This window comes from Homalodisca vitripennis, chromosome 4 (assembly GCF_021130785.1).
Source record: "Homalodisca vitripennis isolate AUS2020 chromosome 4, UT_GWSS_2.1, whole genome shotgun sequence".
NCBI lineage: Eukaryota > Metazoa > Arthropoda > Insecta > Hemiptera > Cicadellidae > Homalodisca > Homalodisca vitripennis.
The window spans coordinates 135,172,005-135,187,712 of NC_060210.1; the positions used below are offsets into that span (position 1 = coordinate 135,172,005).

Genomic DNA, 15,708 nt, shown 5'->3' on the forward strand with positions numbered 1-15,708 from the left:
TTAGCTGTACAATTTTAAAAATAAACATTAAAATTGTAATTTTTTAAAGGATACTGCGGCTTCTTAGCGACTAATCCCACAAAAGATCCCACACCACCTCAACCAACATAATCGTGAATTTAGATGAAGTGATACTAGGCGCTATAACATTAGGTACTGTGCGACGACTCCGGTTTGTTTAGGTGATATGTTACTGTTTCAGGTTTCAGTGCTACAGCGCACCTAGTCACTTCATATTGGTCCAAATCAAGCATTGGTAGGAACAGAGAGGTTGGAGGAGAATAACCACGAGAGGAGAATTCAACCTTGCCAAACCACTCCCACTCCTCTTACGGCGATCTACTATCACTGACTTCTACAGTAAAGCAAGATGTCAATAGCTTAAGACGATGCCACACGATATAGACAATCTGTGAAGCCTCACACAAGGGAGGAGGACGGGTCCGTGCGTTATGGCGCGCAGTGGTTGGTAATTACAACTAATATTGGCACCAAAAATTAAGTATATCGAATAAGAATGAAGTTTTAAGCCACAAATCCTGCACATAATCCAATAATGTCAATGAGCTATCGTCTAATGTCTCTGTAGTTATAAATTTTATATTAGTTGTTAATGGTTTTTATCGACGTTAAAATAAAAAAATATACACATTTTAATCGTGTATACCGTGCACCAGAAACCCGTAATAATATTTTATCCAATCTCTATCTAAAAAAGACAAAGCCCTCACATACTGATAACATTTTCTCCAACTTCCCGATATCACAGAAAATTTAAATTTGATTCACGTATGCATCATGACGTAAATAGAAAAACATAGAAAGTATTTTCATTAAAATCAAACATCCATGGAGGTTGTAACCTCTAGAAGAATTATAATTTGTTTTTCAACTTCTCGATGTCAATATTTTTTTATGTAAAAGCACTTAAATAAACAATTATTGTACACGTAAATTGTGTATCATCATTAAGTAAAGCGATAAAGAAACTGAGTGTCCAGTAATACTAGATTAGTTGACTCAGATTTAATTAGCTAAATATAGGTATTGCAACGTAAAATTCGACTAGCATCGAAAATTTTCAACTTTTATTTGTCTGTAAACAATATCTTGTCCATATTTTTGTCAGAATTTCTCCAAAATTTGTACATCATCTCCTCTTGTACATGTATAACTCAAGTTCGTTTCCAAAACCTATTGGACACAAGGAGTAGATCTCGAAATCAGCTATATTAAGCGTCTAATGGATCGTATATTCGTCATCTTGACGATATTTATCTTAGTTATTTTAAAAGTGGTGTAACCAGAAGCTTACGGAAAATTATTGCTTGTAATTATTCTATAATTTACAAAAATTATCATGTGATATTTTACGGATTTCTTTCTATTACGTTGCAAATTGGGTTATAGTTCAGAAACGCTATTAAAACTGGTAAGTCTGGATTTTTCGGATAAACCAGCAGTCACATTGTAAAATTTAAATTAATTTGTTTGCTGTTGAAATTCAGACATGCTATGAAGTATGTATGTAATATTATAAAGTATTTCATTTTTATTGTATCGTTTACGGTTTGGCGTTAAATTTTAATTTGGTAGACTTGTCCACTCATTATTATTACTAACGGTATATTGAGCGTAGTATATGCCATTATGTAGTGAAATATTTAGCTGTGAACGTAGTTTTATGGTTTTGATAATGTATTCATGGTTAGCTTTATTCATTACTGTAAATTATATTTGGAAATCAACTACTTTGACATGTCACATTAATAGCATGTTAAGACAGATTTGTTTTTCAATGAGCATGCATCCTTTGTCATTTATTACAGCTAATACAAAAATGTACATACTGATAATATTGTAAAGACCATCATGCCATTTACATGAGACCGGCCGTAAGTTGCAATGGTGGCGTGTGGGGATTGTTTTCAACTGCGCATGGCATTCTACCTCGTTAGGATCGGGTCCGGGAGTTTCGTCCTGTTCAGTTGCTGCAAAATCGTCGTCTCTGGTATCAAAAGTCGTAATTTGTTTCTAGCAAAATATAAAACAATATTAATGTCCGATATTGTAGAATATGAGTGGTTTAATTTAAAAGTTTAAAACATTTATAGAAAGTTATATACAACGGTAATATGCAACCACAACGAAACATAATACAATATGTCACCTTTTGATTTATATTCGGAATATACAGGGAAAATGTAATAAACATGAATTTTATTGAAGTGTTCATGATGAGAAAGGATTCCATTCCTAACTTTCAATTGTGAAAATTATTCATTCTTAACTGTATTATGTGTTCAGAGCCTGGTAATGCTACCTGCCACAGCCATTGATGCTTCTGGGTAGTTTTCCTCTTGTAATTCTCATGTATCACCCATCGGCGCCTTCAGTCCGGCAGGCTGGCTCATGAATCATCAGTTGAGAATGAGTCGTAATCGTAATTCTTGTTCACAAACAGGATGGTGGCAGGTTCAATGCTTTGCTTCTCATCTGGATCACTTCGCTCGTATTTGAAAATCGTATAATACGCGTAAAATGTTAGTAGCTGTCATTATTATTTTAAGGTTATTAATTATTTGTAATTTAAAGTTATCCAATTGCACTGTAGGATTAAAAATATTTAGTGAAAAACTCACTAAGTTATAACTTCTTCTCAAAGGGTTCTTTTTTACTTTCTATGTATGTAAAAGCTCCTCCGAATATTGGTCCTCTCTCCAGCACACCACCCACAATTTGGGATGTAGTAAGGATTTTAACAAAGTTGAGCAATGTAGAACTTTACTTTGGGGATCATAGTAAAAAAGTGAAGCTTTTAATAGTGCCCAATTGTTTAGAAACGGTTTAGCATTGTTGTGCACTGTAAAGTTTTTTTATTCTATTCACTTAAAATTCAAATAATTATTTTTACATTGATTCTAGAAATGTTGGAATTTATAGTACTAGGTATTTATTAAGAATTCTTTTAACTAATCAATAGATAAAGCTTTTTGTTACACATAGATAATGTCAGATTAAAAAATAATGTCCGGATTTAGTTCTGACATGCTAAGTTTAAAAACATTAATAGTCTTGAATAACAAATTCAGAAAAATCTTAAAAATATAAACAAATTCAAATATAGCTAATGGTAAAATATTTACCTTATTATATTGTAAAATAATATAGTAAGGAACTACAAAGTGTGTGTGTACAAATAAATCAGAATTTTCGGCTGAGCGGAAGCAAATTCTATCACTCTAAGGCTATAAGTCCCCCATTTCTGTCTGTCTGCCCGTACAATAGGCTTAATATAGGTTATATAGCTTTTTCTTTTCCGTATGATTGTCTGCCTTTCTACCTGTTCGCAGGACATCTTGAGATTGAAATGCGCTATATATTTTAAGTTTTTCATGCGAACCCATATAAACCTACTACATGATGCGTGGCACATTGGTTCATAAAGCTAAAGTCATAGGGTAAATCAGTATTTTGAAGTTATCCTACATTTAAATTTAACGTTTGTTGTCAAAAATGACTATTAAAGTAAAATATGCTATGATGCCACATTTCAAGACAATTTCCTATTTATAATTTTCTTATTAAATACATGTTTGTATTCATAGTTGGCTTTGTCAAAAATGAATAATTTATGTTATTAGCGGATTTCAACTATAAATCATCTTCAGTATTGATAATGTTGTACTTTTCCGGATTTAAAAACGTACTTGTACTTTAACAAATGAACACGTCGGTAATATTTTCTCAGTTTTTAGATGAGTCGTCTTTTTACATGAGATGTATACGAAAATTGTTAGCCTTATTATTTCCTATCGTAAAGAATATGTATTTTCCTTATTTATACCCTATTCGAAATTTATCTTAAGACACTCTATGGACATGTATTTACATATATGAGAACACATTGGCTGCGACCTAGGATTCTAGAGCAGATTAATTGATAACACGCAGATTATAACAATTTCACTGGTGACTTTCATACCAGAATTCATTTATTTTAATCCGGGTTGATAGCCGGCATACAATTGTTCTGGCGCATTTATGAAGATAAATAATAAAAATAAGTAACTTATGTGACTGACTAATCGCGCATAAAGTAAAAATTTTCTAAAAAGGAGTTTAATTGAACAATACTACTTTAAATGAGAGTAGGTTGACAATTTTGTGAATGATAAAAATGCAGGCAATCTAGAGCATTAAAAAAAAGCATTTGAATCTTACTTGGAAAGGCGTAGGGTCCAAGAAATGAAAAATACATATACGTTCTCCGGGCTGTGACTAGCATTCATTTATCGTTTCATGCCTCTCGGCACTGAAAGCCGGCTGATAACTTGATAGCTCTTCGCATCTCTCCAATCGGAAAACGATATATTTTTAATATAGACTAAGAATGTTGCAAACCCCATCTAAACGTATGCATTGTTTATATTCGTGAATGTGCTTTTGGTATTCTATATATGTGATGAGGAACGTGTGTATTTGAAATGTTACCTTTTGACGTGACAACGTCTTAAATTAGGTTGCGGCTCGGAGTCACTCATGAAAAAGTGTAACGCCCGGTAACGTTACGATGCCCGTCCAGTGGGTCCGCCGCACGGGATCCGCACGGGATAAAGCAGATAACTGTGGGTCCGCCGCACGGATATAAGCAGATAACTATGTTTATTCGTGAACATGTGGAGTGCTTAGATTCGTCATTTACAACAACTACAACAATAAAGGTAAATAATTGTACACTGATATTTCATTATCGTAAACTATGATTGATTGATTAATTGTTAGATTGACACAAAAAGTTGAGAAACTGAGTTTATAGGTTATGTCATACTATTGACAAATGTTGATAGTGTTAAGTAAATTATTAGTTTAAATCACTCTGCAATCAATCGTAATTCAGTCGATTGAGAAGAAACAGCGCGTATTGCTAGTCAAACATTTAAAATAACAAATTATAACCTCTAACCTGTCATAACAGTGCGACCAAACAAACGAACTAAACCGACCAATCACCACGCGCGGAGTTAGAATTTAACTGTGTCTAGCAAGAATTTCAAATTCCAATTTTAGTAAATGTTTTATTCAACTTTACCATTTACAATAACAAATTTTAATTAATTTCAAATTATGTACAATGTTTTAGTAAACAAAATATATTTCTATAGTTAAAATTTGTGCAATTCTTATTTTCATTCAATTCCTTGTTCCTATTGTGCAATTTAATAATATTCATATCAATAAATATTCTACCGAGAAAAAGACGTTGTCACGTAAAATCTTCGCCCGTAAAACCGACTTTACAGGCAACCATAATGATTAATTGATAACACGCAGATTATAACAATTTCACTGGTGACTTTCATACCAGAATTCATTTTATTTTAATCCGGGTTGATGGCCGGCATACAATTGTTCTGGCGCATTTATGAAGATAAATAATAAAAATAAGTAACTTATGTGACTGACTAATCGCGCATAAAGTAAAAATTTTCTAAAAAGGAGTTTAATTGAACAATACTACTTTAAATGAGAGTAGGTTGACAATTTTGTGAATGATAAAAATGCAGGCAATCTAGAGCATTAAAAAAAGCATTTGAATCTTACTTGGAAAGGCGTAGGGTCCAAGAAATGAAAAATACATATACGTTCTCCGGGCTGTGACTAGCATTCATTTATCGTTTCATGCCTCTCGGCACTGAAAGCCGGCTGATAACTTGATAGCTCTTCGCATCTCTCCAATCGGAAAACGATATATTTTTAATATAGACTAAGAATGGTTGCAAACCCCATCTAAACCGTATGCATTGTTTATATTCGTGAATGTGCTTTTGGTATTCTATATATGTGATGAGGAACGTGTGTATTTGAAATGTTACCTTTTTAGGACAGCGGGAAGTTGAAAAATAAAAATACAGTTCTTCTAGAGGTAGCAATTATATTTCAGTCTCTATGGTAATTAATCTTAAAGAGGATACTCTTGTTTTTCTATGTAAGTCATGAGGCACGTCTGCCTCAAATTCCATGTTCCTAGGATATTGGTAAGTTGGATTAACAAAAATTTCAGTTTTCTAGGGATTACAACCCTATTTAATCCCTATGGATGGTTTTTATTTATGAAAATTATTTGGTTTGTCTATTTAAGTCATGTGACGTACTTGTGACTAATTTCAAATTTTGGGATTTCGAGGAGTTGAATTAATAATGAGTGAGTGAGGACTTTTCCTTTTACATATAGAATACTTTAAATCATACACAACTTTTAAAACATAATTAAAAAATAATATTTATCTCATTCTTTTAGTAGCAAACTCTAAAACTACAACATATTCATAACATTAGGAAAATGAAACAACCAATAGTTTGTAATCTTTTGGGGAAAACATCGCTGTTGAAGTTACATTATTCTAAAAATATTTAATCAGTTTTCTAAGAAATAGCTAAAATTTGTTTTGAATGTTCACCCTTACATAATTAATCGACTGCTTTTACTATAAAATATTGACTAAAATGTAAAATTTAGAATACGAAAAATAAATTACACTGTAATTCGTTGTTATCAAACCGTAGTGTACTATATCTTTTTATTTTGTAACTCAGTAGTTCGTATTATTGGAGAATTATAAGTATGAGTTTGAGTGCATATCCTCAGCGTTGTACATACTTTCTGTGGATATTCTAAGTGTATACAGGAATTATACGTTACTGATTCATTCAATTTTTGAACTGATTTATGTGTTGATTGTACTTTTGTTCTACACTTTAGAAAGTACGTGTATTTAGATATACTGTTTTGTCAAGATAAGAAACTCAACAATAAACTATAACTAATGTGTTGGGAACTAAAACTATATAAACATGTTCATTCCTAATAATATTATTGGTTCTTGAAACGCCTCGGAGGGTGGCCCATATAGCTTCTATTGAGATAACTGAACTTAGTTACTTTATATGGCAAAAAAATGTTAAACAATCAAATTACTTAATATAGAATTTTGAGGTATGTCTTAAATAATATAATAAATAAATAATAAAAAATGTATTTGGATTTCGTAAAAATAATAACTATACCGTACATGTCCTAAAATTTGGAGTGGTCTAAGATAACTTGTTTTTCAGTAATCTGCAAAGGATGGGAATCCACATTATTAGACCGTTGAATTTTGTGTGCTGTGGCACGAATGCGTTTTAGATGATGTGACACGAATAGGTACGTCTTTAGGTGTTGCAACTTTAGGCGCTTTGAAACCACATGGAAAGGATGCAAATGATATTTTTATAAATAGTATCTCACACACACACGCGCGCACGCACGCACGCACGCACGCACAAAGTCTTTTCGAGGTTGAAATATTAAGTTATTATTAGAAACAATTAAAATAAACAATTATTTTCTAATAATAACTATTCTGATTGAACAAATAATATATGCCTCCATAAATAACAGTGTATATTAATGCCTTTTTATTTAGGGTTGCCTGTGTGATTGTAATGTGGTTTTGAAAGCTTCTCCCCATGCAATAATGCTAATTTGTAAAAAATACTTCATGTATTCGAAGTAAATTACTTTAAACTTATTATAATATTTAACTTGATCTGATTTACAAACCAAATTACATTTTCTTAATCTGGATAGAATTAACACGTGAAACTTTCACGTCTAAGACTTAGTGATTATCATTATCAAAGATATTATACCTAAAACGTGATAATGAATTTCTTTCGGATATGGCAACACAATTTAATTATTATTATATGTTGCATAGTCTAATAATATAGAAAATACAACGTTTTATAGTGATTATAAATTATTTCTCGTACTTGAAATTACGCACTTCAAGATATTATACTTTAATATCGTATGCTTGGTTATTTACGGACTTTTAAAACATAATCAAAGGTGAAAAACATATTACAAATAAATAAATATTTTACATGAATGTCCTTGCTTATAAACGAAATTATCAATTGGTATAATCATACAATATATATTATAATGAAGGGTATTATGAGTGAGGTTAGTAATTTCTTATCTATAACCCATGAAGTAGTTGCAGCTGTTTTTCAGCTGTTTGATAACTGTCAATTTTGTTTTCAGCTGATTTGTGATCCAATAAGCAATTCGGCGTGCTTTGTCCTTGGTAGTTGTTTTCATTTAGTTGTCATATTAATAATAAAGATTATCTCTGTTTGCCGTACAATTTGTAAGTTAACATTGCAATTATTATACTCAGATATTTGAGATTGTCAGAATACTCAGTTCCTTTATTCGTTTTATTAGTTGTGCATCAGAACACAAACCTACCTGTCAGTCAAGTCTGAGAAGCGGCCTGAATTTAGAAATTCACCTCCAGGAGTAGCTCATTAAATTATCATTTATCATTTAAAAATTAATACTGTAATGATCATACAAATTTGTAAAATGATTAATTTTATAAGTGAACTATTTAATTTTGTTTCGGCTGCAGTATATATCTTTAAAGGGAATGTGAAACAGTTCAGTAATTTGTTTATCATATTCTAAACTATTTTGTCCTCTTTAAATCTAGATAAAGTAAAGTATGTGGTAATCATTTTGTAATTTTCTGTACCTGTGATCTTAAACACAGAGTTTCTAACCATATTTTGATCTTATTACCTTATAGTACTTAAAATCTTGAACAAAAGTGTCATGGTTTAACAAGAATCTGATAAGTCATAATAGTTAATATTCAAAGAACTAGGCTATGTTTATAGAACACTGATGTTATTTGTGGGAGACAACTTTGTTTTATCTGAGATTGGTAGATAATTAGATAGATTGGAAAGTATGAGATGAGTGAGTAATTGTCAGTTAGGTTAATGTTTATTTCTTTTAGTAATTGCATTCTCTTTTCATCTTGAAAAAACTCACTGGATCTTGGTAGGCTAATCAAAACATCCTAATTGAAGAAAAAACCTTTTAAATCATATTGTTATCAGCCTTCTTTTCTAATAGATGGTTAATTTTTCGGGTAGTAGGGTACGATAAGCGGACCCGGTTTTTTATATCAAAGAATGTAATCATTGATACCTAATATTCGCATCTCAAATCCTAGACTATCAATCGATATAAAACTATCTATAGTCCTCAATAACAATCATAAGTTTTAAATTTAAATATGAATTTAATATTTACAGTGATCAAACAAATTATTATAGCCAAAATTATGAAAACTGAAGACGACCATATTTGCTCCTCTCACAGTTACAGTTGTTTCTTTCCCACAAATTTCACATAATGGGTCATTCGGTACGAGTCCAACACGTTGAAGCCACTAAAAACATGTATTATCATCTTTCAAAGCAATGTCGTGTAGTTTTCTAAAATTGACTGCTATTTTTAATAATAAATGTTACTGATGTAAAATTGAAATTACCGCACGTGATTTATTTGAAAGTGTTTACAGATGTTGATATAGATTTTTAAAATTAATTGTTCAAAATAATTAATCATTATCGATTGATTATATCGATGGTTGTGATTAAGCAATATCGTTTGCCAATTTCGATATAAAAAACCAGGTCCGCTTATCGTACCCTACCCAATTTTTTTATATAAAATAGTTTGTTGAGTTGCTACAAAACTGTATATATTAATGTTCTTTATGTGAAGAAGGTGGAGTAGAATAAAGTAATTTAACATAATAGCCTATGGAATGATTATATGCAAATTTTACCATAATGTGTGCTCAGTGAGTCATGCTGTTTAATATGTAGGTATCTAAAAATAACACTTTCAGATGTCAGCCTTAATCTATAGAAGTATGACATATGCCTTTGTAACTCTGGCAGTTTAATTCAAATTTAAAATGGTCATATTTTATATAGTTTAGGCAAATTTTAGGCTGCAGTATAATAAGCAGCAACCCGACAATTGTATCAACTATCAATTAGATATATCTAAACTATCTTTTATAAAATATTAACCTATAGGTATCTATAATTTTCAGCTGTTTTATTGTAGGGAATAACAATATTGTTTTATACAATCTCAAAAGCGTATACCGTAATTTTGTTTGGCGTTAATGTTACAAATTTATTCAAAGTAAAGCCATGTGTATGGTATTTGTGTAATTCCCGGCTCAAGTACAAAGGCGATTTACATGTGTTATTCGTTTCATAAGCTGTCAGGCACGTTTACTCTTCAAAATAGTAAAAAATAACTAAATGTTACACTGTTTAGTTTGTTACATTTTATAAATATACATAACCTAGATAGTATTTTATTTATCATTACATTATTTTTGTAAGATATAAAAGTAGCCGAGCTATACTGTAATTTGAAATACCTATAACGTAATTTTATCTCATTAGTTATATCAAGGATTTATTAACTTATCCATGGTTAATGATGATTTGTATGTCGTGGTGGCCTCTTTTTAAACTGCAGCCTAATTTTGTAATTACTATAAAGGTAGTAAGAATTAAATTGAATTTAAAGTGAGACAAGTGATATTATACCACATGACAAGCACTCCTTAAAATTTTGGTACTTTGTTATTATCTGAAGACCACTATTTTTTGTGAGATTTTCTTATCGGGAAACCACAAAATAAATTACAGTATTAAAAAGAACAGACTTTAACCAATATTGAAATTTTCAAGTAATTATGACAAGTGGTTGTGGTATTCTGTCTCCCAAAAGGAGGCGATGTCGGCAAGAATTGAGTTGAATGCATCGCCACCTGTCGCCGATTTTCCTGATTGCCACATGCATTCTACCAATACAAAACTTTCCTCTTCAGTTCTAGGCAAATCTCAGAGACAAAGATAATTTATTCATGATAAAATTATAAATTAATCAAGCTCACGACAATCAATGAATACAAACACTAAAAGAATTAATTATTCAAAGGTGACAAATGATTCGTGCGTCTAGGCTTTTGAAGGGTTGCTTGTCTAGGCCTATTTTGAGGTGATTTGGCTACAGGAAATATTACTCATCGGGTATTTATCGATTCATTATGAAACAAAGAAAGTGCCAGTAACATACAATGAAGTTTATTTTGATCCCCGATAAGGAAAACTCATCCAAAAAATAGTGGCCTCTGGATAATACCAGGGTCCAAATTTTATCATTGGATCATAACATTTTATGTTTACTGTTGCATGATAAATAAATATATTCACACTAGGATTAGAATTTGTACATTTTCAGACTAAACAAAAATCACTGCCAATTGGACCTGATTAGGTTACTGTTTATTCTTAGGCTAGTAATTAATGATCTAAGAAATTTAGATCTTAGCTTGTAACTAGGTACACTCTATACATCTTTCATCAAAATCACTCTTTAATCATCATTCAATCCAAAATGTTAATCCATGTTGTTTTGATGGTAAAGTTTCATAAATGGAATCCTGATTGGTTCATTAATACTACTTTCAGATATGGTGATATTATTAAATATGTATATATTATGATGTATCAATTGTATAAGATTTCAGTATCAGTAAACAAAACACCATCAATAATAGAACAACAGAAATTCCCAACCAGATTCTAACTATCAAGCATATAATTCATTGTAACTGAGTTAAATCTAATTTATACCTTAGCTTTTATCTTATATGTCTAAATTGTGTATGGTAAATTGATTTACATAACATTTTTGTGATCTTCCAGGAGATCAACCTGAGACTGCGTTAAAGTCACAACCTTAAACATTAGATTCAGAAGGATGCCATGATAAATTTTAAAAAATAATAAAAAACTATACTATTTAATCTAATACGTTACCGTAGCCATTTTGGCTTCTTGTACATTAAAGGTTTAAATTAAATATATTACCCTATAACAGGTATCTTTTTTTGTCATGATTAAACTAAATTTGAATAACTATTTTTATTTGGTGAACACAAATGATTTGAATTGTTAAAATATTTGATATTATGTATCAATTTTTTATTAGAATAGTTTTGATGGACCTCAATACTATTCTAATAAAATAGGTTGTTTACTCACTACTGGACCTGGTGCTGCTATCTGTAGGATAAATTGGGCCTAGAAGGAACAATTCAGTCTAGGTTACATTAATATGGGTCAAATGGGTACTTTGATATTATCCATAGCCCACACTACTTGACTTGCTGTGAAAATTACTGTGTGGTTATGACAATCAGTTCTTGTTTCCTGCCTCCCAAAAAAACTGATATCGGCGAGAAGTAGCCCACTCTGTCTCTATCTGTTAGTTATTAGGCTATATACACATATTATATTTATAAAAACTTGAAGTCGACACATTATAAATTATAATTATATTATATAGTTATAAATAAAAAAATGATGAGTGTTCACGTGATATGAGCTTGAATTTAGATACCTTATTGAAAAGGATGTTCTTTCTTTTTTCGCCAGAAGTGCAGAATAACAACAAAGGCGCCATCAAAGCTCGCACTGATGGCTAGGGGCATTTCTGATCGGTACTTTCTCGATCTCATTTCACATGCCAGATCGTTCAACGTGATCTGTTGTTGGATCTGGGATGTCATCTGAGGTTGTGAAAGTACTGACTGTAAATGCCCCTGGCTATGAATATGGGCTTCAGTGGTGCCCCGCAATTCTGGGGAAAAAGAAAAAAAACGCTCAAGATAGAACCCAAATTCAAGCTCAGATCACGTGAGTGCTCGAAAAAGGTCATCTTTAACTTTAGCACTACTAACATATTTTAGATAACCAAATCATAACCTACTTATATCGCGTACTAACAAGAAGTATATAGGGGCAAAGTTGCCTACTTCTCACCAAGATCACTTGTTTTTGGGAGGCAGAAAACAAAAACTAATTATCATAATGACATGTAATTTTCACAGTAGGAGAAATAAAATCTGTTCTTTCTAATAATAAAGTTTTTTTAGTTCTCCGGTAACAAAAAATGTTCCAGAAATAGTGGTCTCCAGATAAACCAAAGTACTGTCAAATGATATATTCTTGGTATTATTGAATTCAACCCTGAGGGCACTAGCTTGACTGAATTATTCAGCCGCTAAACGGTAAAATGATATATTGTATCTAGACCTATAGTCTAAAAAAAATTCACAAGACGGGCCAATAATTTCAAAGAAGTGCTTTAATTATGGTAATTCTAATTTAGTTCTATCCATTTTAAGTTTGTTGTATATTCGATTTACTTTTTCAGGATAACACTATCAAGAATAAGAAATGGTAGATAGTTGGTATTGTTCCTGAAACTTCTGCAGATAGTAAAGACATCAGCAACAATGCCTCACCATAATGTTGCAGAGTTTGTCAAGAGGAGAGAAATTGATGTAAGTTCAATTATCAATTTCTGTCTATCTGTCCCACATGATACGAGGGCGGTTTGATAAGTCAGTGACTTTTTGAATTTCCCACGCAGTAACTTTAAATGTAACAGTGCTGCAGTCAACTGTATTCTATCAGTGGTCAACTCTTTAATTTTGAGCAAGCTGCATCGTGCAGTTGGTGTTTAATAGCCATTCAAAGCAAGTAACCTCGTACATTTTTACAAAAATGAAAAAAGTTATTTTTGTGTGCTAATTAATTAAGCTTTACTTTTTACGCAAACAATCCATTACTGAGACTAAGGAAAGACTTGATAAAAACTATGGGGACTTGGCACCTTCAGTTTCGATAGCATCAATGATGCTGAACGTTCAGGTCGCCCAAAAGAAGTGATCAGGCCGGAAATCGTCAGTAAAATCCATGGAGGGATTGACGATTGGAGAATGAAAGTGCTTAAGTTGGCTCATGCTGTAGGTATCACAACTGAATGGGTACATCACATTTTACACGAATATTTGGACATGAAAAACTCACTGACTTATCAATCCGCCTTGAACACGAACAGACTATAAACTTAAAATTATCCATTAAGCTTCATTTATGTATGACGAACACTGAATCCAATGTGTCACTTCATGGGATTTGGTTGAGCGTTAGCAAATATTTCTACATTAGTCTCATGGGTAACTGTGAAGGCAATGAGAAAATGGCAGAATAAATAAATTTGTAAACAAGCTCAGTACACTCAGAAATTTTAACATGTGACACATTTAGCCTAACTATCCCAACACATACAGCATCTTTTTATGGTGACTTAATGTGTAAACTTTTATTATTTAAACACTGATATGAAATCCAATGAAATGAACAAAAACGTGAATGCATCATGAGGTAAGATATCTCGAGAAAAATGTAATCTATAGACTTGAAATATTTCATGAAACTTCATTTCTACATAGACAAGAATAAAATCTTTGATGGTGCGTGTCCAAGGATGGAATTTGGCTGAGCACTGTTGAAGCCTATCGCTCGGTTTGGCTGGCACAATTTCTCTTTTGTTTGCTGGGGATGTAACAATTTCTGTATGTTTCGATTGTCTGTTGTTCTATCTGTCAATAATGAAGTGAGTTATAGACTTGAAATTTTTCATTAAAACTCAGCGAAGCCTGTTACGTGATATGTGGTGTGCCGTACTTGTATCTTGTATGATAATGTTGATTGACAATATTTATTTACTCTTAATTTTATTCTAGGCATTTACTTACATAGGCTATCAGCTTTTATGTAAACCCTGAAAAATGTGAGTCTAAGATAATTGATTATTCTACATAAAAAAGTGAAAGTATGTTAAAAATAATTAAATGTTTTCAAAATATGTAGTTAAATAACAGTTTTAAAACTTGAGTCTTTGTTAAATATATTAGAAACAATTTTTAACTGTTTCAACATACTAAAACAATAATTTAAATGTAAATTAAAAGTAAGTTAAAAACAGTACAAAGTCAAATGAAACCGGTCCGCTGTATGGAAAACAAACAAAAAAACTGTAATATGGTTCTTAAAATCAGTTCAACAAAATAGTAGTGAGACAAAACAATCCTTAAGAGAGCATTGAATATTTCCCTGCACATTGAATTAAAGACTGTGTACAACTAAGGCAGATTTAGTAAATGTGGTCCACACTTGTTGTGATGCAGGAGAGCGTGAGAAACAGGTTGCAGCGTAAACTGCATGTGACTGACAGCTTCGTACAAAGGCTGGGACTGGAGAAGGAGCTGGAGGGACATCAAGGATGTGTTAACTGTCTGGAGTGGAACTCTGAGGGGAGGTGAGTGTCACGTGCTGTTAAATATTCATTACAAATGAGGGGTATCAAATAGTTCCTGGAACACAATACCTAGTGCAAAATGTAGTTTTCACGGCTCCATTAGAGAAGTATTTTATCATTAACAAGTGTACTATATTGATACAAGGCACATTCTTATTTTAAACGAATAACTGTAAATTTAGGATAAAATAAAAAGAATATTACGAATTATATCTCATTTTATTTAGAAACATAACTATAATATAGTAAACAAAACTCATTAAAATTAAATTTACATTGTGTAACGTGTAATCTAAATGTTCTGTATGTTATCTATATGGGAGTATATGATGTTCAGAAGTTATAGGTCTACGTGCTTTAATAAAGAGGTTTTAACAAGAGGATTATGACAGGGTGGAGCAGGACTAGACTTTATTTACAAAATTGTTCGGTTACTTGTAGTCATCTTCATCTTGACTTTGGGACATAAAGTTGGACATAGATGTGATATATTTCTATTCCTGAAATTTGTAGTTTACCTCTCCCACTTCTTCAGAATTCTCTTTATGAAACTAAATGGAATACCAATTCGAGAGTTCTGAACTGGCAAGAAGGACCTG

At 31.7% G+C, this 15,708-nt stretch overlaps 1 protein-coding gene across 2 annotated transcripts in view; it reads left to right on the forward strand.

Moving 5' to 3' along the window:
- Nucleotides 1-15,708, forward strand: part of LOC124360229 (WD and tetratricopeptide repeats protein 1) — a 40,186-nt gene that overhangs the window by 3,051 nt on the left and 21,427 nt on the right. Inside the window, exons 2-4 of one of the 2 annotated variants that reach the window (XM_046813653.1) lie at nucleotides 203-465; nucleotides 13,157-13,286; nucleotides 14,979-15,109. In XM_046813653.1, the coding sequence (XP_046669609.1) occupies nucleotides 13,239-13,286; nucleotides 14,979-15,109 (179 nt within the window). In that variant the 5' untranslated portion in view covers nucleotides 203-465; nucleotides 13,157-13,238. Of the gene's footprint in view, nucleotides 1-202; nucleotides 466-8,094; nucleotides 8,202-13,156; nucleotides 13,287-14,978; nucleotides 15,110-15,708 lie in introns of those variants that run through there. The other variant, XM_046813654.1, reaches the window with a different exon arrangement.